A 25,804-nucleotide genomic window follows, 5' to 3' on the forward strand; every position below is an offset into this window, starting at 1 on the left:
AGAGAGAGAGAGAGAGAGAGAGAGGAGAGAGAGAGAGAGAGAGAGAGAGAGAGAGAGAGAGAGAGAGAGAGAGAGAGAGAGAGAGAGAGAGAGAGAGAGAGAGAGAGAGAGAGAGAGAGAGAGAGAGAGAGAAAGAGAGAGAGAAGAGAGAGAGAGAGAGAGAGAGAGAGAGAGAGAGAGAGAGAGAGAGAGAGAGAGAGAGAGAGAGAAAGAGAGAGCAACAATAAAAGGAAAAATAAAAGGAAAGGAAAAAACGAACTACACTGATGAACAAGCTGCATATAACTATCAGATTCACGATCCGCAGCAAAGAGAGAGAGAGAGAGAGAGAGAGAGAGAGAGAGAGAGAGAGAGAGAGAGAGAGAAAGAGAGAGCAACAATAACATGGATAGAGACTATAATCAGTAGAGCATTATAAGATTCATTGGTCGAGTCTTTGATGTTGGTGAACCAATTGTGACAGGGGCGACCACGGGGTCTTGATCCAGACACCATTCCATCCAATAAATAGTTGGAGTAGTTATTGTGATGCCAGTAACTGTTGAATCAAGGCATGTGAACGGCCAATAGCATTCTTGACTTCCTGCAGTACTGACTCATTTGTGCGATGATGATAGTATTTGATGCCAAGCAGCTTACGCAGATACCTAAGCTCAAAAAGCTCTAATTCGGCTCAGGCTAGCTCGTGAGATGGTCCAGGCCTGGCAGCCATAGAGTACAATCACTCAGTAGCAAAAACAATAGCAGTTAACAAGTATTGAAGAAAGGAAAAGGACAAAATGTTACGAGTTATGACAAACTGTCCACCAACGTAACCAGATCTTATACAGTCAGCAAGTGCGACAAATTGGCACAAAACTGACAAGGAGTACTGAGACATTCGGCGACCTGACACCTAGCTCCAACACTTCTCCAAAGTGCAAACCAACAACCTGCGGATGCTGCTGTTGCTGCTGCGGATGCTCAGTTGCTGATAGTGCTGTCGCGGATGCTGCTCGTGGTTGTTGGTGGTTAGTGGAATCCGATTGTCTGATGCTGTTGCGAGTTGTCATGAGATGTCTCTTCGGCAAGCAGTCTTGACTCTTGTGCAGTATGCCTGCACACCCTGAATACATGACATGAGCTGGACGTAGAGTCTTGAAACCAGAAAGTAGTGAAATGCCGGTATTTTACTACTTCAAAGTACTCCCACTAACTACAAGAACAATGTCATGTACATGTACGGGGATTGAAATGGTAGTTACTAAGTTCATGCATGATATCAGTAATCATAGGCTAACATATGCGTGCAGCAGTCCACAGTGCAGAGAAGTCAGGAGAATAGTCAAAGATTGCGCTGAAATGGGCGACAGAGGTGTGCCAGCTGGGGATGCCAAGGCGGGAATCTGCGACTGGATGTACTTGAAAACAGCCTGGCTCTTGATAGCCGCAACATGCTCCAGTTTGAAGAAGGTCTTCACCGTGACATTTTGGCTCTGTTGATCAGCCCAGTCTGCACAGCGAGCGAGACTATGTAGCGGCACCGTACCGTCTCCATCACCATACTCTACATGTGCGGGCGGGGAGCCATCTAGTTCCTTATACGTGTAGTGCCAGGCAGTAGCCACTCCAGTGCCGTACACACAGTGAACCGGAACGCCAGGCGCTTCCAGAGACATTCGCATTTCATTCAGATAATCAAGCCTCTTGTCCGGGTAAGGCACGCCGATATCAGCCAGGAGCTGAACCGTATTCCCTGTGCCATAGATGGTCTTGTTTGACCCCTCCACCGTCACAAAGTTAGCGACATTCTCTGGCCACAGGTCAGGAAGAGGCATGAGGAAGAAGCTACTCTCCAAAGTGCGTTCCATCGTAGCGAGGATGTTTTCTGGAGCGGGCACGCCGAAGTTTTCGCCGGAAATAATGGCCTTGGCGACTTTTGGTGAGCCTGTCCACACACCATCTACAGGAAACCACGCGGATATATATTCGTCTTTCCAATCGGATGTTGTTTGGTTGAAGAAGGCCTGCATGACTGGCCCACCCATGCTGTGCGAGATGACGATGGCGGGGCTCTCAGACCGGTTTGACACTTGCTCGATGAGATGTTGAACGTCGTCAAAATAAGTATCCGCCTTGCCCCCTATACGACCAACAAACAAAACACATGCACATTAGGATTGGATTCAAGTAGCTGGGTTTTTGAAATACAACTGGCTATTATCTATTCTCATCTGGCTTTCTCCACACACTGGAACAGAACATGTAGCACTCGAAGTACACGCATTGTAAGATGTTTAATGTTCGCTCGTGATTTTCGCGAATTTAACCGGCCTGATTAAATGCTGGTTTTAATACATCAAGCTTTGATAATGGGCATATATGTACAGTGAAACCTGTCTAAGACGACCGCTCAAGGGACCTTCAAAACGTGGTCTCTGTTACCAGGTGGTCTCCTTATCCAGGGTCATTTGACTTGAAATAGCATCCCTTGGTCCTGGTTCCAGTGGTCTTCTAGGACAGGTGGTCGCCGTATCCGAGTGGTCGCCTTGACAGGTTATACTGTACATGTGCAGGGGCGGATACAGGGGGGGGGTTCAGGGGGTTCGGACGAACCCCCTAAAATAATTTCGACCATGGGTCCAGTCGATTTTTTGTGATATCTACGTGCGCAGCCAGCGAACTGTAGCGTAGCCAGTAGTAGACTTCACTACTGCATGCAGTAGTCACTGACTACAGGCAGTGCAGGTACAAGGTCACTGCATGCATGCAGTGCAAGTGGTCGGGACTGTTGTACGCGTATTAGTCATGGCCCAAATTTGCTCTGCCCACATCGATATTTTGCCGCACAATTTTGCTGCAAGATTTTCGATATTCTGCTCGGCATTTCCTTTCTCTGTCGATATTTTGCTTTCATTTTGCTCGAGATAAAATGAGTTTCAAGGAAAAATCTACAATCACTGTCGCTGATGAATACGGAATTTTGGATTGGGCTCCAGCTGCTGCTCAACTTTCTACAAAAATGTAGCCACGAGTCTGTTTTGTCCTACTTTTATGCTCGTTTTCAACCTTGGTGACTGATTGTGTTGGGGAAGTCCCTAAGAAGCCTTGGATTTTCCGAAAAGCCCACCAAAACTCGATATTTTGCTCGAAACTTGCCGGCAACTTGCGCATCCGATATTTTGCTCAAAGAATTGCTAGCAAATTTGGGCTATGACTAACGCGTATCGTTCGAATCGAAGGGTCTGTAAGCGGATCATGTGACTTGAAACGATCGATAGTTCAAGTGGTGGAGCAAAAGGTGGAAAAACTGCCACTTGTCCTCCTTCCTTGTCGTTTTGTTTTATTTCGCGCTGGCTGGACTGTAGGTTTCCTCCGTCGCAGTACGAATAATGTTTGTGTTTGTCGTGTAGTTTGCCATGTCGCGGTGGAGCAAAAGGTGGAGAAACTGCCACTTGTCCTCCTTACCTTCCTTGTCGTTTTGTTTTATTTCGCGCTGGCTGGACTGTAGGTTTCCTCCGTCGCAGTACGAAGATGTTTGTGTTTGTCGTGTGGTTTGCCATGTCGCGACGTCTGCCAAAGAGGCGAGCGGCCGATCAGTTGCCATTGAGCTTGGCTTCGTTCGGCCGTGTACGACGCGAATGTGACGACACGCAGTCCCAGCCGGAGGACAGTCAGAGAACTTCGCCTTCCGTCAGTTCGGAAAATGCTGCAGTCACGGCCTTAGTTTCTGCCTGTGTTGCAGCTTTGTACTTTGTAAGGCTCTAAACCATGTAAACGCATTACCCTTGTCTTATTGGCCAAGCAATGCAAGGGCTACCGTGACAATAAAGATTTTGCGACTCCCGGTGTAGTGAACGAACCGAAAACAGTTTGAAGCGAATTTAATTCTGTGCACTCGAAAAAATTTGAACCCCTCTGAAAAATTCGGTATGCCCCCACATGAGCGCGACCCAAAACAGCGCCGTTGACTTCAGCGCCCCCCAAAAGCCCCATCCCCATAACTGGACATCCCCAAAACAGACCACCCCGTCAGCGCGCACGCTCAATACAGGTCGACTCATTTACACTCAAACCCAAAAGATGGACACTCGACTTGTCAAAGACTCAAATCATGATCAACTCGAAATGGCCAGTTCAGTATTGAAGGGCGATATTGCCTGGACTCAATTTATAATCAACTCTAGAAAGCAATGATGAACTAAAAAAAGCAATTATCGACTCAAAAACACCAGTTCAGTATTAAATGGCGATATTGCCTGGATGGACGTTAACAGGTCCAGATACAAATAGGTTGTAGTCCACGAACCACGAACCTTCCAAGTTGGAAGGTTGGTTTGCGCACTGGAGATGTGTTAGAGCTAGGTCTCGGGCCGCTGAATGTCTCAGTGGCCTGTCAGTTTCGTGCCCTATTATCGCACAGTCACTTTCTGACTGTTTATCATCTTGTTACAGTCGTGGATAGTTGCTGCACAAGTTCTAGGCCCCAGCGGCAAATGCTAGCACCCAAAGTAGCATAAAAGGGCCTTTTTGTGACTCCACACGATGCTAGCATAAACAGCAGTTTTTACCGGCATCCGATACATTTTTGGCAATTTTGGCATTCTGGATGTGGAATTCGGTCTAGATTACACTATGAAACTAGTATTACGGTACTACCACATTGATAATTGCATGCACTACATTCAATTTGTTTGCATTACCTAGTTGTGACCAAAACCCACATTGCCATTGGTACTTCTTGGTATTTGCTCTTTTGTATTGCAAATATTTCCATAGCAACATGATGCCAACATCGCACCTTTAAAAACTCTTTTCACATACCTGCTTTGTGAGAATTCATAAATAGCACGGAACACCGTTTTCAACCCAAATGTTTCACCATTACCATTAATAGGTAGCATAATTCGTGTTGTCTAGCATCCAAATTAGCATCTTTCTGAGTTGTCAGCTAGCATCCCAAAAAGCATCTTGGCAACATTTAGCTAGCATCTGCCGCTGGGGCCTATGCAGCACAACTCGTTCTCATGTGTTTCTTCTCTTTTTTGCATATCTTTTTTAAGAACGGGTTTCCTCCTGATATCCACCATGGTAATACTAACATCAAGAGTACATAAAACTGGTTATGCACGCTTGCTAACATGAGCCTGCACATTATGGGTCACGTGTGTAATGAGCTGGCTTATATTCGGACGTTAACGTAATTGATCGCGCCAAAATGGGGCGTGCAAGAGATGAGACGAGCTGTAGTGACACCGTGTCACATTAGGTCGCGCTGTACTGGGGGTGCTAATATGAACACGCGCCGTTTATGGTTGCGCTGTTTTGGGTGTAAATCAAAAATTCCTGGATCCGCCCCTGATGTGCCTGTGCAATGCTCACTGGACATAGAGCACTGTACGCACATAGAGCACTGTACGCACATAGAGCACTGTACGCAGCCCGAGGACCTTAGACAACTGTCTACATGTACCTGTATGTGGTCACTGGTCACTGTGCGCCGTGAATATTTGCCATCAAAACTCGCTGGTTCTGCGTACCGTATTTCCGCAAATAAAAGACCGTCCTCGTATACAACGCCTTCCTTGAATACAAGGCCGGGGCAGGGGGCGATTGAAAAAAATACAAGACTGTCTCCGATTAGAAGACCGGGCCTAAATGAGTCTTACGACTGTGTGCTCAAAATTGTGGCAAAAATAGAAGACTGTGCTCAAACTGTGTGGTGAAAAATAGGAGACCGGGGTCAAACTGGGTTGAAAGAATAAAAAACCATCCTCGAATACAAGACCGTCCTCAATTATAAGGCCAGGTTAGGACGAGTTTGAAAAAATAGTAGACCGGCCTACTATTTGCGGAAATACGGTATTGAGCAGGGAATAATGCTTTCTTGCAGGTTTGACGAATGGAAGGTTCGACTTGTACGCCGGTGAGTTTGACCAGAAACATGTTTGCATGTTGTCATGACGACTATTAGGAATACCGTTATGTCGCGTATAAAAGCAGGTGCTTACGGCCGTATAAGCCGATGTCAGTGCTAGGCTTCTATTTAAGTCAGGCTTCTATTCAAACCATGTACTTCCTCCCCGCGGCGTCATCGAAATTGTCGCAGTTTGACTGGTGACTTGTCACTTGTTACTAACAACTCCATATGCTAAACCATACAAAAATGATTGCACAATATGATAGTCTAAAGGCTAGAGTAACGTTCCAGGACAGTTGGACTGAGAGTTTTCACGCAGAGATGAAGGCCTCGTCGTCGCTGATGTCAATGGACTCAAAAATATCGTTCCGAGAATTTTCAAGGAAGGTTGTAAGTTGGTCGAACCTCATCTCAAACGCTTTGACTTTCTCCACAGGACAAGAGCTGCTATGCTTGTCGTCTGCCAGCTCTGGATGATTTCTACTTCACCACCAACGAAGTAAGAATGGACAATCGTTGCGAGGTCGGTTGCCATGATTACCGTCAACGGAATCACCTCGATCTTGAAATGAACTTTTTTTAGCCATGACGTGCCCTTTTATTTTAGCTGTGTGGTCACAGCTCATGCAGGTAAGTGTACTATCACGTCCAGTGCGCATTCTTTTTCAGCATCACTGGTACGGCACCTGCGCGTGCATCACTAGTACTACATGTAGAGTCTACATACCTCTTGCAGGTACAATCATGTACTGAGTCACTCAGTGTCTCAGCCAGAGCGATACATGTTATCGCTCTTGCATGCATTCAGTTTGCTGACCCCTTGATGTTTCTCCCAGCGCTGTTGCTTGTTCCACAATGTCATTCTCACCCCAGCTAGGGTAAAACAGTGATGAGGCTTTCGGTGATTGGCTATAAGCACGAGAAATGTGCAGGCTGCAATGCCTGACTGATCTCAGCGAGTCGAAAGTACCATCGCAGCAACACCAGCAAAGAAATTGGGTCTAGTTCCAATATTTCAGCTTTCAATAACAGAAAATAGAACTTTGCCGTCACCCTATACTGATGGCTATCGCCTATGTCCGATTCCTTGCCCCGTTGTATATCAAAAGTCAAACTGCAACAATTTCGATGACGAGGAGGAAGTATCTCTAATAATGATTCTCTATGTATGTCAATACTAAAACCAGGTTTATGTGATGACAGTGTATCTTAAAAATCAGGCTTCTGTTCAAAAAGGGCTTCTATACAAAACAGGCTTTTATACAAGACAGGAAGACACTACAGTAACTATGGCAACTGCAAAGGGATTACTCTTGTGACAAGGTAACCATACTGTAATATACCAAACAGTCAAATCACCAAAAATATGGGTAAAGTCAGTTGAAGAGTTGTATGCAGTACAAAGACCACCCCCCCCCCCCCCCCCCCCTTACACGTCACACAAAACACTGAGAGGTCTTACAGGGTGACTTGCGCCAATCATATGGTGCTGCCACAATGTCCACATCGCGAGTGTAGCCGTGTTCCTTCACGAAGAAGTTGACCATGGCATGGAGATAGTGTGACTCTGGGATCAACTCCACCAGAGGATCCCTGTCCAGGTACTCTACGGATGCTGTCGAGCCGAAATGCGGCACGCGAATTTGCATGCCTTCCGGCTCGGAATACTCGAGGGACATTGGATCGAAGTCCAACCTGCCATACAGAGAGTGTGGAGTTTGATCACTGGGTATGAGACATGCACATACATCTACATGTACATGTACATGTATGCTCAATCCTCGAACATCAATTATGTAATCAAGTCCTTCTTTGGTGTTAACTTGGAGTTTCCTGTTTGGAAAAAAACACATTGATCAGACAGCATATCCAGAATTGCTATTCACCAGACATATGCATGTACATGTACAGTGTGTATGTACGCGTATACGACCTGACTCGACAACAGCAAACGAAGCGGAAGGCAGTACTACCGAAGTATAAGCAACTTCGAGCCAAAAAGGTCAAGTGCTCTCTGCCTTATGACGTCATATTGGATGACAAAGGGACACCTCTCTCTGACAATGCCATCCAGGATCTGCTGTCTGCCCAATAGGACATATCAGGGAACCCCCAGCCAGACAACCGCGCCGTCCTCAAAGTTGCTCATATAAACATCTGCAGTCTACGAAACAAAGTTCATGAAATCCATCATATCCTGCATGCCAATAAAATTCACATCATGTCAATTAATGAAACCTGGCTAGACAGCTCAGTATCAGATTCCCTGCTGAACATCCCTGGATATCGGATATATCGGAACGACAGGAACCTAAGGGGCGGAGGTGTGTGCTTGTACGTCATGTCTAGTCTCCGCGCTCGTCTCATCATGCCCGCATCTAACCGGACACATCTGGAGTCGTTGTTTGTGTCAGTTCGCATTGCACGGGAGCCAGATGCGTGTAAGCTCCTCGTGAGTTCAGTCTACCGCCCACCGAGCTCTGGTACAGAATTCTGGGAGCAGTACAGTGCCCAGTTGGATGGCATTTTCGTGGACAGCTCTGACCTGCTAGTTCTGGGAGACTTGAACACGGACATCTTACAACCGACTCTACATCATAATCAGCATCTACTTAAGCTTTGTGCAGAGCACCAGCTGCAGAACATTGTCCACGCACCAACTAGAGCGCCGTCAAACACGTGTCTTGACCTGGCTCTGTTGAACACTACCTTTCCATTGCCCAATCCAACGATCATTCCCATGTCAGATCTTACTGATCACCACCTAGTCAGCCTTGATATTGTAATACCGGAATGGAAGCCCCCAGAAACCCAGAGAACTAAGGTTGTGAGAAAACCAGGAATAGCTACTATCAACTACTCTCAGTTTAATGCTGACCTGAATAATATGCTCGAGGACTCATCCTCATTTTCAACATTGGACAGTCAAACTTGCCATCTTCTAACGTCTATTGCTGCTGTTACTGATACGCATGCTCCATCTAAACAAGTTAGACTACCCCTCTGTCCCAAACCTAAGCCTCAACCGTGGGCAACACCAGAGTTACGGAAACTGCTGCAGCGCAGAACTACTCTGCATCGTAGAGTCCTTTCGCAGCCTGGGAATATGGTTCTTAAGCAACAGTATCGTTCTGTCAGACGTGAGGGGACGCTTCTGAGTAGGAGACTGAAATCCCGTTTCCTGATGCACCAGTTCTCGGCACTCCGACGAAATCCTAGAGGTCAGTGGGCTCTTCTTAACAGTCTGTCCGGCAGGCGGAAAGTAAGAAATCAGCCAATTGCATCTCTCAGTAGTCTGACAGAGACATTTGCTAACATAGTGCACGATCCAAGCCGGCCTGCTGACATATGTTTACGCCCAGCCACCCAACAGCCAACTACTGCTGCTCGACTGTCCCATTTTCGACCCGTAACTGTGGCGCACATCACCACACTGCTCAAAGCAACAAACACAAGTAAGTCACCTGGCTCTGACAACGTCTTACCAGCCGTACTGAAGCATGGTCGTGATTCCATAGCAGTTTCTCTCACTGATATTATCAATAAATCTCTGAGCACAGGGTGCGTACCAGATATTTTCAAGAATGCCACAGTCAGCCCAGTTTTCAAATCAGGCGATGCAGAAAGCTCTACTAATTACAGACCAGTCTCATTATTGCCCATATGCAGCAAGATATTAGAACGAGTTGTCTTGGAGCAGCTGATTGCATTCTTTAAGTTACACAACATCATGTACGTGCCTGACAATCAATTTGCCTACCGTACCAACAGCTCGTGTGAGGACTGCCTAGCGCTAGTGGTCGACGAATGGCTCCAAGCCCTTGATAACAACGAGTACTGCGGCATAGTGTTTGCAGATATGAGCAAAGCTTTTGACCGAGTTAAGCATCAAGAGCTCATTGACGAGTTGAAGATGCTTGGCATTGCTGACACTGCACTTGCTTGGTTTGCAAGCTACCTGACCAGACGCGTCCAGCGAGTAAGAGTAGGACAACAGCTAAGTGGGGCCCGCCCTTGCACAAGAGGCGTCCCACAAGGCTCCGTGCTCGGCCCATTGCTATTTTGCATTTACACCCGTGACGCACCACAGTGCTTCCAACATGCATTAAATCAACTTTATGCCGATGATATCACACTCTATATCAGGCACAAGTCCATCCAGATCATCACAACCCAGCTGAGTGCTGACCTTGCCACTCTGGACCGCTACCTAGATCAGAAGGGATTGGTGTTAAACCCGTCCAAGACTCAGTTTGTCCTGCTCAGGCGACCGAGCACGGAGCTGCCACCTGGCACCGCAGTCAACTGCCGGGGCACTTCCATAGTCCCATCTGCTTACGCTCGGTACTTAGGAATACTGGTTGACGAACATCTGTCTTTCTCAACCCAAGTGGATGCAGTATGTGCAAATGTCAATAGGAAGGTTGGAGCATTTGTCCACGCAAAGCAGAATATCAGCATTTTTGGCAAACGACTTTTCTATTTATCGATCATTCAGTCCACATTTGAGTTTGGCAGCACTGCATATATTCATTGCTTATCACAAGCCCTATATGACAAGCTTCTTACTGCCAGCCGCGTAGCATTAAAGAGAATATTTTCGTTGGATAGAATGACTCCCACCACTCTTCTATACAGTCATACTAACTTGTACGCCCTTGAGAAACGCCTCAACTTCAAAACCTATGTATTTGTTTACCGCTGCCTGAATGGACTTGCTAGTCCTCTTCTGCGAGACCGCTTTACCTTGCGCGCCCATGGTGCTCGCACTGCAGCCACCACCCGTGGCCAAGTCTCTGCTGCTCTTGTTCTGCCCCCCGCTAACACCCGATATGGCTTTAGTGCAATTTCTTATTTGGGCGCTGCCAGGTGGAATACACTTCCACCGGCTTGCCGCATGTCTAGTTCACCAGCTGAATTTCGCTCATCCATCAAATTATACCTAGGGTTCCCTGTAAAAAGGCGCTGACGCCTGTTGGGAATTCCCTAGTAAAAGAAGAATAAATAATAATAATAATAATAATAGTATACCGAAATGGGGTAGATATGCCAAAAGCAGAACATTTCAGGAAGGTAAGGAAATGGGCAAGGGAGGGGAGGGGGTACATGTGTAGATAAAATACCGTAGTTGATACGTACACTGCAAATTGCCTTTATACGGTGTGTAGTGCAGACCGATTAGGATACTCAGGTTGCAGGCACATTAGAACAATGTACATAGTGTACATGTACATGTACCGCTTGTGATAGCCTGAACTGGAGACTGGAACTGCTACAAGCTTGCATGGCAAGTCTTTGAAACATACCGCCTTACTCATAACCCTACATGAAGTGAACAATCAGCAACCTTCTGCTGCATAGCGGTGTACCCATTCTGCTATGTTTCGATCCGAGTGAAATGGACTATTATGGGACATGCTGCCTCTACCCTAGCAAATCCACTGGCAATACCGTGCATAGAGACTACTTCAGTATAATCAGTAGCAGTAGCCGTTTGTTAGCGGCCGTCGTGAATTCCCTTTGGGAACGGACGCGATAATTTACTGTTTTTTTAGTAGCCGTTGCCTTACCTTAGGTTGTTTGTTGCACAATTTGCGAACGACCCCGCTAGTTGGTCGAGGGCAAGCCATACTTGACCCCAATTCTTGAGGCGGAAACAGGGGTGTTTGGTTTTAAAGTCCTTGGACTGCTTGCCATCCAGCTGACTGCCAGCAAGACCTGGCACTGGAGGAACAAACAAACAAACAAACAGCAACGATGAGGATGAGGACGACAACAACAACACCAACAGCAACAACAACAACAGCAACAACAACAACAACAATGATAGTGATGTGGCACTATGCTGTCTAGTGTCCACTGTCTGAGTATTGGATTTTGGAGATTCAAATACACCAACAGCAGCAGCAGCAGCAACAGCAGCAGTAACCTCTTCAAGTTGTGGTCAGTCTACCATGACTGGGAGGATTCTGATTATGATCTCCCCGCCATCGTGCTGTTCATGGGCACGTGATGATCCTGGTTCTGGGAGAAGAAAGGCTCATAGTCAGTACCAAGAGAGTAAATAAGCTCTCGAGCTTATTTACTCTCTTGGTCATGCACTAAAACAGGGTGTAGACCACACTCTGCACCTGCGACTCCTTCATTTGACAATGGACATGTACACCTTGCAGAACTGTGCCGTGTCTCTTGCAGGCTGCATAAGTCTTGATGATCTTGTAGTGATAATAATGACGCTGTACATGCATGCATGCAGTACCGAACATGCATGTCAGGGGCGTCGGAAGGTATTTTAGTGTGGTACGGTCAGCCATCTGAAGTACAATTTACTCGTGGGGGAGTGGTGGCGGAGCCGCGGAAAATTTGGGAATTTTAGATCCCAGATCAGTGTATTTTGTTGATTCGCGGGGTACCTGGGGCAAAAAGTGGTACGGTCAATACCGTAGTGACCGTACCGTGTGCGACGCCCCTGCATGTACACTGTAGCAACAAGACAGAGTTAGTGTAATGTTCATACATACATGTACACAACATGTACAATCAATATTATTACAATGTAACTCGCATTACATGTATGTATACCGTAACCATGGTCACACTGCTGCTACATGAACACTGTACCTGTACCTGTACATATAGGTACATCAGTGAACATCCTACCAGTCATGGTGCTTGGCCCCCTGCTGTTCAGCGTCTATAACCGGGATGCTCCATCGGTTGTAGAGCCAGCAAAGTCAATCCAATTTGCTGATGACATTGAGGTTCAATTCAGCCACACGTCAACGGATGTCATCTCAGCTAATCTCTCCACAGCAGTCACAAAGCCGCAGTCAGTGACTGGCTACGTCAACGTGGCCTCATTCTCAATGAGACAAAGAGTCATCTCCTAGCAGTGTATGCCCGATGCAAACGGCCCACACCACCGATGGAAGTCACCCCTCCCGGAAGCCTCCTCAAATAGCTCGGAGTGACTGTGGACAACACTTTGACCGGCATTCAAGGAGCACATTGATAAACGGTGGCAGCCAAGATGGCTCAGAAGATCGGAGCACTCTGGCGCGCACGCCGCTGCCTCAGTGAAGCTGCAAGGGCACGGTACGTGACCTCGGTAGTACTGCCAGACGCCCTATACCAGTGTATACGCCTCACCCTCTTTCCGTGGCTCACTGTCGAGTGCTGAGACCAGGAGGCTGCAGGTTCTGTTGAATCGAGCAGTCCGCACTGTCTATGGTGTACCCATGCGACACTCATTTGAACCTTTGCTGACCCGGCTGGGAGTTTTCCAGGTGTCAGAGCACTTCCACCAGAACACCTTAGCTCTTGTGTGGAAGAGCCTACACGGTGAGACATCGCAGTCCGTCACAGAACTAGCAACTCCACAAATAACCAGAGAAACCCGCCTTCAGCAGCAGGACGGACTCAGTCTTCCAGTTGCAAGAACAAACGCTGGCAAGTCTAGGTACGTTACAGGTATATGGAACAGACCTTGAGACGTCCGCTCCAGCACAACGCCGGAGACCTTCAAAGCTGCAGCAGCAGCACCGTACGCAATTAGTCATCGACTGTGCCTGATGTACATGTATTCCTTGCTAAATAAATACAACAGTGGCAAATATCATGTTTGACAATGGATCCGTACTACAGTCAACTTCGCTTATAACGACACTCGGCGGGGCATCAGAAAAGTGTCGTTATTCGCGAAGTGTCGTTATACCCAAGTCCCATTATATGTATTACAGTTGGATGTGACTTTGCTCTGGGCATAGAAATTCTGTCGTTATTCGCGAATTGTCGTTATATCCGCAGTCGTTATTAGCGAAGTTGACTGTATTGATCTCCAGCTGACTATCATTTCCAGCGCATACACACTTTTTTCTCTCTCTCTTTTTTTCTTCCCTCTTCGCTACCTTGTCATTGTGAAGAAATTCCCGTTTTGGATTTCGCGAAGTAAAACAAAGTAAAAAAGAAAGAAAAGTAAATCATTACATTGTACACTATCCGTACTACCAAGAGTGCATAAAGCTAAAGGTTTATGCACTCTTGGTTGTCTACTACACTCAATCTCCGCACCGATACAATGTAGCGTTACGTACATGTTTGTACAAATGTAGCTGTTTCGACCATGCTAGATCCTCCTGAGCGGAGCTCAGAGGCACAGCTCAGGCGAACCAATGGCAATGACGTCCACTATACTACCAGTAACGTTACACGTACTTACAGTGTAATGGGTCAGACTCAGACTTGCAATGTATCATAGCCTGAAGTTAGTCTACTATAATTATAGCTAACTTACTTACCAAGAATGATAGGAGGTCGAACAACATTGGCTGCCGTGAGTGCACTGTAGCCGGTCATCGTGCTAACCAGCAACACAGCCACAGCTACATGTACATGCACGGTGACATGCATGGTAATCATCTTGCACAGCTTCATCTTCAGGCGTTCGGCTATTCGGTCCTTTTCTCTTGTCCTCTCTCTCGAGGGTTAGACGTCGCGAGCCGTCAGTGAATGATCTTGCACCTTCCTTGCACCCTTGTTCTCTGGTTTGTTGGTCTGTCCGGCGCCAGCTTTTATAGGGGCCCGTCATCATGGTCCGATCACGCCAATTCGGTGTGCGACCTTCCGAGGTTTCATGACTGTCTGCCGATCATGCATCTCCGGAAGAAAGGAGTCAGGGCTGACGCAGAATCCCTGTGTGTACATTGTTTGAATTGCAACCCAAAGACGTGAAGTGCTGGCCACATAATTGCTACATACCTGCTGTACCCGCAGTGGACATTGTGAGAATGCCACTCTGCTGGACACTGAGATAACTGGTAACCGGTTACTGGTTGGACGGGAGTTGTTGGACACTGGCTTATTATAACATCTACCATCACTGCCATCAGGTCCTACTCGCAGCAAGATGTAATAATAATAATTCTTGCTTCGAGTAGGACCTGATGGCAGTGTATTATTACATCCTGCTGCGAGTAGGAGGTGATGGCAGTGATGGTAGATGTTTGTGTTTAGTTACTGTTCAGTGTCCCCAAGCGATACCAGTACAATCATATACAGTCATGTACATGATTGTCGATAATGGTAGTAGGGCTATCCACTGAGTATCCAGAGTTCCCCCACACCACACACGCATGTCAAACCATGACTGTCACCTGTGTCAGACAAGAGGCCCGGACTCTGTAGCATCTGTCTAAGTTACCAAGTCTAAGTTCTAACTAACGCCGAACAGGGTTGACGTTGCCGGACGTTACGTGCAAACGCCTTGTATTGTACTGTAACGCCCTGTATTAGTATATAGCTGTACTGTAGGCTAATGCCAGCACTAGCCAATACTGGCAATTAAATATTATAATTATGCCAGCGGTATTTCCCCGAAACTATCACAATGATATTAGGACAAAAAGGACAAAGGTACGACTACATGACAAGGTGTAAGGACGTTAGGTACGTGCATGACATGCTTGACGGACATCAAGAGTACATAACCCAGGGTTACTCAGGGTTATGACGTGTACTCTTGGTGACATGCATGGGAACGAGTGCCCGCATGCCTGCCTGCCTCTGCAGAATGAATCTGTAGGATTAGTTAGTTACTGTAGTTACGGTCTTCGCGTGCCAGACACTACCTTGGCACTGCCAAGGCACTGCCAAGGCATTGCCAAGGCACTGCCAAGGCACTGCCAAGGCACTATTCAGTCGACAGAGAGTGCGGCTCAGCGAACGAGTGCCGAGTGAGAGTGAAAAGTTGAAAACTGCACATTCCCGTGTGGTATTGGCACCAGGGAGTTGTCAAATACTACAATGTAGACATGTATTTTGACGATTACCCGTTTTGCACTGCTAAGTGCCAACCCAGACTCGTAGACTGCCATTTTGGTTACTAGCGTTCCGTACACATACATGATTGCACAGGCACAGCACGTCTTTAAAGATGTTAGTAAGTGTACACTTCCCTAAAGAATGGCAAACTCCATTGCAGCCATTTACACTTCAGTTAAAAATACTCATTCAAACACTCACACATACACATGGTCGCTTTGCTGCAAACGTCATTGTGTGGTGAACGTTCCCGTGAGACAGTCTAAAACCGTTTTAATTAGCACCCCGGATAACCCAGCGGTAGGCGAAGCGCCTACGGGTGAGTGGATTCCTGTACATGTAAGTCTCACAACCTTATTACTAGCATCAGCCAAACCACCTCAGGTATAATTGTATTGTATACAAAGGCACACAATGAAAACCGTAGCAAATTCATTCCGTTGTGACTCAGAGTTTCATGGCTGAACCAATCATCAGACAACGAACGTCTGATGATTGGTTCAGCCACGAAACTCTGAGTCACAACGGAATGAATTTGCCAAGGTTTTCATTGTGTGCCTTTGTGTACGCCGCTCTGCCTGAATCAGGCATTGAGCACTGTTGCAGAACCAAAGCATATTGCAATATTGCCTCTGTATTGTATTGTATAGTATTATTTTACTTGGGCATTCCCAACAGACCCTAAGGTCTTCTTACAGGGCGCCCAAGATCAGACATGGTGGTGGCCTGGCAAAAGCGAAACGTCTATGCACCTTGGGTGCCTGGCCAGGAGGCATGAGTTCCCAGTTGTGCATGGCCCCATGGGTATGGGGACCGACAGCCGGAAAAATTGCCGTTCCCAGGCAGGACTTTAACCAGGTACATGTACCTCGGACTTCTTAATCTTTTCTTTTAAAATTTAAAGCATGGTAGTAGACCAGCCCTCTGTGTCTGCCCAGTACTGATCGCGATGTCGAGTGCAGATCCCGATAGCCTTCTTTCTTTCTTCTTTCTTATACATGTATGTGTACTACTTTTCTTTTGTTGATTTGGCCGTGGTTGGCTATCACCCCTCTCTCATTCAATATTGGCATTGCTTGCCACGAGATGATGATGCAATAATAATAATAATAAAGCGACCCCCGAAAGAGAATGCAATGTGCACGCCGGGTGCGAAGGCCCATCATTAGGGCGGATGAAACATAAAACTAAATGCAAACAAAAAGCCGAACTGAATACATGTGTAGAAATGCTGTGAGGTGCTGTAACACCAGTGCGATGGTCACAAAACACCCTGTCTTCGTGATTATAAAAAATTAATAATTATAATGTCCAACACATGTACAGTTCAATTACCATGATTGCACGGATCCGCGGAGGCGTGTACAGTATTTTCCGGTTACTGCTAGTAGTACTGGTTTTCGAACAGAATCTGCCAACTTTTCGAGCTTATAACCAGGGAGTAGTAGAAGTGTTTTGCTTGTACATGTACGAGTACTACTCCCTGCTGGTAAAACTGCCTTGTTGATTCCGGCAGCGCCTGCCATGCGCATATGCATGGCCTGTCGTGTTTGCAGCTTGGGCTGCTCTCCCCAAATGTTTGCAGGAGAGCTTCGCGGCATGAGCCTGTCCACCCTGGCTTGCCTATGGTTTCACTCAGGGAATCGTGAAAGGTTTTCACATGGCCTGGTTTCGCTAATTCCAATTGACATGTAACTATAAGACCAGGGAGTTGTGCAAAGCAGGGAGTTATAATGACTCCCTGGTGAAAAGCGAAAAGCCCCAGTTTCATGACTCCCTTATTCCTCAGACAGATCAGTCGATCAGGGCATGGGCCATTGGCATTGCCAGTGCCATGTGGGGCATGTACATGTAGATCTACATGATAGATCAATGATCGTGGTTGGCGCAAAGGTTTGTGCCAGCCTTCTCACGTCAGTCACGGACTGTGTAGACTTCTGAGACTGAGGCTGCGTTTACACGACAACGCACGGCCAGTTTTCCGTTTTCAGTCCCGCATTTCTTTTTTCGTTTTCGTACGTTTACACGATCAAAGCCGATCCGAGGTGGTCTCCGTTTGTACCGTTTTCAAGCGTCTACACGAGAGCAAAGGATCCGCCAAAGTTCGTCATGTGCCAAGTGTTGCCGTGGAAGCACCAATCACACTCAAGTAATGGTTGAAAACAGGCACACGACAACACACGTCACATGACGAAAATTGTAAAAACAATTTTTTGAATTGTCGGATCCGTGTAAACGGCCGAAAACGAAACAAACGTGACGGAAAACGAGGCCAGCACACCGTTTCGACTGTTTACACACCCAAATTTATCCGGCAGAACATTTCCGTTTTCAAATTCTTCCACCTTGGCCAGCGTTTTGGTTTTCTTCCGTTTTGGTGTACAACTTTAACGTTTTGCTCCGCGTACCGTGTAAATGAACCATGGATCCGAAAGGATTTCGTTGCGTTTTCGCCCCCAGCGTTGTCGTGTAAACGCAGCCTGAGGGTGCGTTTGGTTGGTACGATCTAGAACAGGATCGAACAGCTGGTGCACATGGAGCAGCCTCATGCCAACCAAACGGTACTCCAGAAACAGAGCACATTTTTGTGGAAAAATGTGCCAAACCGGGTGCATCTGTTGTGCGCGTTCTGTCGATTTGGAAAATCGATCGATTTTCTTGCGCGATCTGTCGATCGACAGATCGCGCAAGGATCGATCGATCGGAAAGCGGTGGCGAAACCATTCAAAACAAATCGATCGATTTGGAGCAGCTCCGAAACGTCGTACAGTGTATGTACTTTGGTGAACAGCTTTTCAAATGAAAGAAACCAGTTACGGTACCTTTTCTGAGTGCAATTAATCTTCTTCCCCAAATAATTCAAAAATCAGTTCCTTCCGAAAATTCCATCGTGCTGGACCTCGAAGCTGAACGTCATAAGCAAATAGTCAAGCCGTGTGTCGTCTGGATATGCAGTTGTTTGTCATAGCCAACATTCTTCTGGTCCGTTCGTCCTGCCATTTTCCTGACGATCGCAATGAATACGAGCAGCTCTCATGCTCAGGTTAGTGTTTATTGATCTGTCTCTGCACCCACTGCAAGGTATAATTTTTGTGATGCAGCCACTAGCCCATTGTGGAAGTAAGGGAATCACCCAGGTTCTTCGGATTCTCGTCCTGTCCGAAAAATCTCCACGTTTCAACTTCTCATCTTCCCCTCAGGCATGAGCTTGCATATTCATATTTTGTGTTTGCTTTGACAGTGCATTTCATAGGTATCGTTCAGACTTTTAGGGCCCTGTAAAATTGGTGTTTTCCTTCCCGACAGTGATAATAATCGCAATCTATAAAATACATGCGCAGTCATTCTATAGTGTGATGAAACACAAGTGTAACTGTAAGAAAAGAGAAAGAGAGAGGGTGAATAAAACAAACATATGTGCAAAATACAGTTACGGTGCTAAGGAAAGAATGTGGATGCCGTGACATGTTCTTTCTGAATGCATCGGTCTGGCTTACGCTTGTGAATGTAAACAGCATCTATGACTTTTAACTGATTGAAATTCTTTGCAAAACAAACAATACTACAATTGTAAACCGAGAATCATTATACGCCAAACGACACGGGTCACTGAACAATAAATGCTTAAACCCTGCCGTGTTCTTCTTCTCATCGCCAACCTCCCCTTCATCTTCATCCTACAGCGTAAAATGAGTGAGGTGTGGTTTGAGATATGGTTGTTTTTTTAGTTGCCGTGAGAGGGAGAGACAGAGAGAGAGAGAGAGAGAGAGAGAGAGAGAGAGAGAGAGAGAGAGAGACAGAGAGAGAGAGACAAAGACAAAGACAGACACACAGAGAGAGAGAGAGAGAGAGAGAGAGAGAGAGAGAGAGAGAGAGAGAGAGAGAGAGAGAGGGAGGGAGGGAGAGAGTGAGGCTCTGTCGTTCTGGAGATGTGTTGGCGGTTTTCTCTTTCACCTCTCTTTTCTCTTTATAGTTTTTCACTAATTCGTCATTCAACCCAGAGCTGTGTTTGTTGGCTGGTCGACCACAGGATTTTGTGTGGGGTTGTTCTGGAGTGTCGGACTTTTGTTGTAGTGTGACTGTTACAGTCCTGAAACACATGCAGTAGACACACTACTATAAAATACACTAAAAATGTACAACATGCGCACATTTCCTGGATTGATCAGTGTGGATCGATGGCAATACAGTTGTAGTCTGTAAGCAAACAGCGCCATTTTGACTAGGGTGAAATGGTTAGATAGGTTAACCGGTTATGTAACCGTTAAGAATACACGAACAGTTAACCATATGCATATGGGTTAATCGGTTATTTTCTTTCAATGTCCGCTGTACATAATATACGTGACAGCATGTGCGTACCCTGTCAGTACTGTGCACAATGGATGTACGGCGTGTATCTCCCTCATCTCTGGGGTTGCTCCCCATATTAGTGATGCTTGCGTATGCTCATGATGAGGTTGAGTTGATTAAATGACAAGGTGATGGTGCAATCCGAAGCCCAATGGAGCATACAAAATATTAAAATATGTTGAACCTTTCGTTCAGAAAGTAGTGGACATTCACGCAACTGCATTGTAAATATAAAGGGGGTTTGTCAACTGGCAACCGCTCTATTTAGTTGTTATTCACTCTTTGTTGAACCTGCTCTGGAAAACTGAGCCATCCACTATTACATATTATTGTAAACAGTTTCGTCTGAGACAAAAATGCGATAATACTCATAAAGTATACTTGTTAAGACAAAAACTTTCAAGACGTTTGTAATGAGCCTGAAATGTGTCCTTTTATGAGTATTATACATATTGTAGTGATTGTTTTGGCAGTGCGTGAGGTCATGGTACCATGGATACATGGATTTACAGTCATGTACAGCAATGGTACATGAATACAGGCTACATGTACAGTTTATCTCTTATAGGTTGTAGCAAGAGTAGATAAACAAGAGTGTGCAACTCTGGATCTCTTCTGCACAATCTGCACATACCCCTGCCTGTGGCAGCATTTTTTGTAGACGTCACCTTTTTTCAGAAAAACGTGCATTTTGACGCAGAACAGTGTGAGAGCACGTACTGGGCACCGACCTTGTAATGTAAAGCCGGCCAAGTGCACGATGCAAACTTTCCAAAAGACCCGCAGCGCATGCGTCATAGAAAAGATTACGTCAACAAAAAATTCCGCCACGGGCCAACCCATCCCGGAGTTGCACACTCTTGTTTATCTACTCTTGGTTCTAGCCTATAACCTTTTGGTTAACCGCAGCCCTAACTTTGACATATATGGTTTATATTATGTGCCCAACTCGCTATAACATGGACCTCTCTAAAGCATAACACTTGCCGTACCCCAGAGAATATATAGTGAGGTCTCGCCTGTAAGATGAAGTGTGATACCTAGTTATTGCATACATGTACATGTAGGTGTGAACATCATTATAATTGAATTCACGAATCAATTTCATTTCTTGGAGCTGACTGCTTTAATGTCCTCCTCGAATCCCTTCGCACTTTTCCAGTTCATTTCAAATGAAGTTGCAGGAACTCAATGAATACCTTGGGCACCATCTAAGGCTGCGTATACACGACAACGCTGGGGGTGAAAGCGCAACTAAATCCTTTCGGATGCATGGTTCATTTACACGGTACGCGGAGCAAAACGTAATAGTTGTACACCAAAGCGGAAGAGAACCAAAACGCTGGCCAAGGTGGAAGAATTTGAAAACGGAAATGTTCTGCCGGATAAATTTGGGTGTGTAAACAGTCGAAACGGTCTGCTGGCCTCGTTTCCGTCACGTTTGTTCCGTTTTCGGCCGTTCACACGGATCCGACAATAAAACTCTTTTTTTTACAATTTTCGTCATGTGACGAGTGCTGGTGTGTGGCCTGTTTTCGATTATTCCTTGAGTGTGATTGGTGCTTCCACAACAACACTCGGCACATGACGAACTTTTGCGGATCCTTTGCTCCCGTGTAGACGCGAGAAAACGATACAAACCGAGACCACCTCGGATCAGCTTTGATCGTGTAAACGCACGAAAATGAAAAAAGAAATGCGGGACTGAAAACGGAAAATGGCCGTGCGTTGTCGTGTAAACGCAGCCTCAGAAGACATTAGGCCCAGTTGGGAATGTTCCTGTAAAATAAGAACATTACACTGTAATAGGAAGTGCAGGTGCCTTGAATGTACAGTCCTGCTCAATGAAATCCAGTCGTGTCACTCAAGTTTGCGCCTTGCACCATTTCGCAGCCCAGGGTTCGCAGGTCTAGGGCTGCGCAACGCCCGGTACTTGAGTGACGCGACTTGATTTCAGGATTTCATTGGGCAGCACTGTACGAAGGCAATTCTCCCATACAAACAGCATGGTGCTGCTGACAAGATGAGATTCACTAAAGTGGACTTTCTTTAGAGGATGGCTCAGCTTTTGTATACTTCTGTAGCGTCGTTCCCATGCCATGAATTTAATGATGAAATTCGTTCGCGAAACCAAGAGGCTTACATCACCTTACTATTATTGTACCTTCACTTTCTTTTACCTTTTTTCATGCAGGATTCTGAAAGCTAGAGGAATCCCACTAGCCCCAAGCACTGAGCTCACGGCTTCCAGCCACGAATCAGGCATGGTGTATCACGACATCTATATGTTTTGCATCCATTTGATTACTAGTACCGTAAAGTACCGCCAGAGCGCCCCACTATCTCGTCCTTTCGTGGTCGTATTGTGTAGGTGGTCTCCCGTCTGTAGGTCATACGACACGAACTTCGTACACATATTGCACGTTGTGCAGACAATCCGTACCTTCGAGCGGACACGAGCTCCACACAAAAACCTTCCTCTGACGTTAGTACACCATACACACTTCGTTGCATTCTGCCGTACGATTTTCCTTTCCCTGGACCCTGGCTGTAAAATCAAGGTGGGGCGCTCTCGCGAGACGGGGCGCTCTCGCGGTACTTTACGGTATACCATTCACACATAACATGATCTCGCTGTCTGTGCCCATGGTGCACTGTAGACTCAACATCCCGCTTTAAAGTAAGCTTCACAATCACACGTTAATGCTCCTAACATGTTATCTCGCACTTGATGGCATTACTCTATTTCTGCCTTTAGTATTAGACTCTACACTATCGCTCATCGCGTATTTGACTCTACTCTTTTTCACTGCTATTATTATGCTACATTGATGCTCAATGTTAATATTGTGTGAGTCAAGTGTGCGCCCTGTGCCAGTTGACAGCCCAGTGTTCACAGCTGCACAACGTTCCGCACGGCATTCACTCGCTTCATTGGACTTCATTGAGCACCACTGTAGTATTCTGTGTTGGTTGATCAGCCCTTCTAGTGACGACTCCTGTCTGTCACTCTGTCTTGAAAGGGACTTTTCGGCTTTGTACTGCATGACCATTGTGTGTGGACTCACGAGTTACTTGGAGTACAATTCACTATAAACTTCACTATAGTAAAGCCTGCCCTGACAAGACGCCCTTGGTGCAGCGGAAACTGTCCTGATGTGACAGGACCCCGCTTGATCCAGGAATGCACTTTCGATCCACAGCACTTTGGTGCATGGAATTTTGTCCGGTAAATACAGGATTCCGCTTGGTACAGGGTCCGGCAAACACGGGTTTTACTGCAATCCAATTTCCCAATGCATACGTTTCATTGCATATGCTTCAATTGTATTTTGTGTGTACTTTGGGGGGGGGGGGGGGGGGCTGGGAAAGTCTACGTTTTGTGAAGCCGCTGTGACCGGCGACAATTATGTACATGACATTGAGGAGATTATTTGAAAAATAATCCCCCCGGCGCGGACATATCCTGTTAGGCATATGCGGGCAGAAAAATTGGCAGAATTCAGTACTTTTTCTGGTAAGTTTCATGCATGTTTGGTATGTGGATAAAGAAATGGAGCAGAATTCGAGGAATTGCCCGCCATAAGGTTTGTATGGTTCTGCCAATTTCACAGCTTTTCGAGCAGAATCTCCCACCTTTTCGAGCATTATCCGCACACCCCTATATCCTGTTTAGACGACACTTTCGGGTGATCAGCATGAACCGATGTGAACGGAACACTAAACATGGATATTACCAAGAGGGGTTATGTACTCTTGATATTACGGTGAAGCCTAACAATTTGTGGCATTTAACATACAGAAAATGATGCTGATTTTCATACATGTATTATAACATTATGGGAATATCGCAGTGAATCTTCAAAGCACTAGGTGGTCTGCACTCTACAATGTGACCTGTGCGATTATATCGGTAAATAATGTCTGCCTGTTCCGAGCCACCAATCGCACCAAAGAACAAGGAGCAGCAAAATAGAAAACAGACTACATGTATGTCCAGTATTATACCCACATCATGGTAAATAGCCGTACCCGGAACATTGAGATAATTATAACGTTACCGTAAAAGCCCGTGTATAGGTCCCGGGTGTATACTTTAATAGAATTAAAATATTGAAACTCTTCTCTTACTCAATGGCTGGATCCATTTCATCTTGTAGCTAAGCATGCACATTATAATACATGCACAGTATCCCTACTTCAATGAACCAGAAACAGTGTTCTCGTTCGGAAGAGCGATCCTATAAACCACATCCATCCATCAACATAACAGTAAGTACAGTCACCTTCGCTAATAACGACTGCGGATATAACGACAATTCGCGAATAACGACAGAATTTCCATGCCCAGAGCAAAGTCCCATCCCAGTGTAATACATATAATGAGACTTTGGGTATAACGACACTTCACGAATAAGGACACCTTTTTGATGCCCTGCCGAGTGTCGTTATAAGCGAAGTTGACTGTATTGAGTGTCGGTTCCTGTACTGGTCCATGCACCGAGCAGAATAATAAGTGATCCAGTGTTCATTATATAATTCCTTTGTTTGTTGAGGGAATGGAAAGGGGCCAGTCCGACGAAAAAAATCAGGGCTGCAACGGGTAGCGGGCTCGGGTATTTTTGTGACCGTGACCGTTTGAGCCCTAATTATTTCGTACTACTATTATAGGTATTAATAGAAACAGTTGCAAAATCCTTTAGATGAGCATGTCACAACAAAGCGTTCTGACATGCGCATCCTCAAAAATAGTCATGATCGGCTCCTCATCAAATGTCAAAATAAGCAATGATGAATGGCTGAAAGACGACATTCACGAGCTAGGTAACGTGTCACAGAGCTCAGAAATGTATAAATTCAGGGGTATAGTACCAATCAATCTGCCAGAGCTGCGGTAGAAAGATGTGGGATAGGCCAAAAATTGACCAAAAGAGTCTATCCAATTCCAGCATACCTGCCTGCACATCATCACATCAAGAGCCATTTGGCTCGTAGGTGACCTCTTTTTGGCCTCCTTGATGATTACTGATCCTCTTCTTCAATCTTCTTCACTTCCTCTTTGACTTTTCCGTCACTTCCCTCAAGTTCCCAGCTCTTCCTGGTTGTATGTCAATGGTGTTGTGAGGTGCAGCGCAGAAACGCGATGCTATCTGGTTTCAATGTTCAGCCGGATTCTACATTTATTCTCCAAGAGCGTGTTCAATCATGAGCATTATAGGTGAAGCCAAGTCGGAAACCCAGCCTTCCCTGGTGGCCCACTCTCCAAGGATAGGGCAATAAACGTACTATCAGATGTATGATGCATATGCAGGGCGCAGTCATGTTGACTCCATCATACGTGACGATGATGCCACGCGGTTCAGTGCAGCACGGCCACGTCCGTACATTGCCTCGGGCTCAGGCCCGGCGTAGCGTTTCATATGTCTGCTACTGAAATGATCTTGGAAAACATGATCACAGGTTTAAGAGAATCACGTAGCCACCACAGGTCTTCGTATAAATAGGCCGTTGGACATTGACAACTGTGCAAAGCTTCAATAGCGGCCCGGGTGATGAATTCTGCCCATACTAATACAGGCCTGTTGATTTCCCATTTGCAAATGAATTTCTCAGACGTGAATGGACGTCTTCTCACCACACATAGTGAAATACCAAGGCAAATATCACGCTTGGCCTGGTCGCTGATTACGATGGGATGTGGACTGGTACAGCTGACAGCATGCTGATTCGATC

At 46.1% G+C, this 25,804-nt stretch overlaps 1 protein-coding gene and 1 long non-coding RNA gene across 3 annotated transcripts in view; one reads left to right on the forward strand and one right to left on the reverse strand.

Moving 5' to 3' along the window:
• Positions 1-14,792, reverse strand: part of LOC135808519 (phospholipase A2 group XV-like) — a 35,506-nt gene extending 20,714 nt beyond the window's left edge. Inside the window, exons 1-4 of one of the 2 annotated variants that reach the window (XM_065321716.1) lie at positions 14,197-14,792; positions 11,470-11,623; positions 7,362-7,594; positions 335-2,122 (exon numbers count right to left, since the gene is read on the reverse strand). In XM_065321716.1, coding sequence (XP_065177788.1) covers positions 1,269-2,122; positions 7,362-7,594; positions 11,470-11,623; positions 14,197-14,332 — 1,377 coding nt within the window. In that variant the 5' untranslated portion in view covers positions 14,333-14,792 and the 3' untranslated portion in view covers positions 335-1,268. Of the gene's footprint in view, positions 1-334; positions 2,123-7,361; positions 7,595-11,469; positions 11,624-14,196 lie in introns of those variants that run through there. The other variant, XM_065321715.1, reaches the window with a different exon arrangement.
• Positions 14,793-18,476: 3,684 nt separating this feature from the next.
• On the forward strand, positions 18,477-23,112 carry LOC135808520 (uncharacterized). The gene is made up of 2 exons (XR_010552088.1): positions 18,477-18,761; positions 22,266-23,112. It is a non-coding gene; the product is annotated as an uncharacterized LOC135808520 (long non-coding RNA).
• Positions 23,113-25,804: the final 2,692 nt, after the last annotated feature.

The sequence above is a fragment of the Sycon ciliatum genome, chromosome 2 (genome assembly GCF_964019385.1).
Source record: "Sycon ciliatum chromosome 2, ocSycCili1.1, whole genome shotgun sequence".
In the NCBI taxonomy this organism is placed as follows: Eukaryota; Metazoa; Porifera; class Calcarea; order Leucosolenida; family Sycettidae; genus Sycon; species Sycon ciliatum.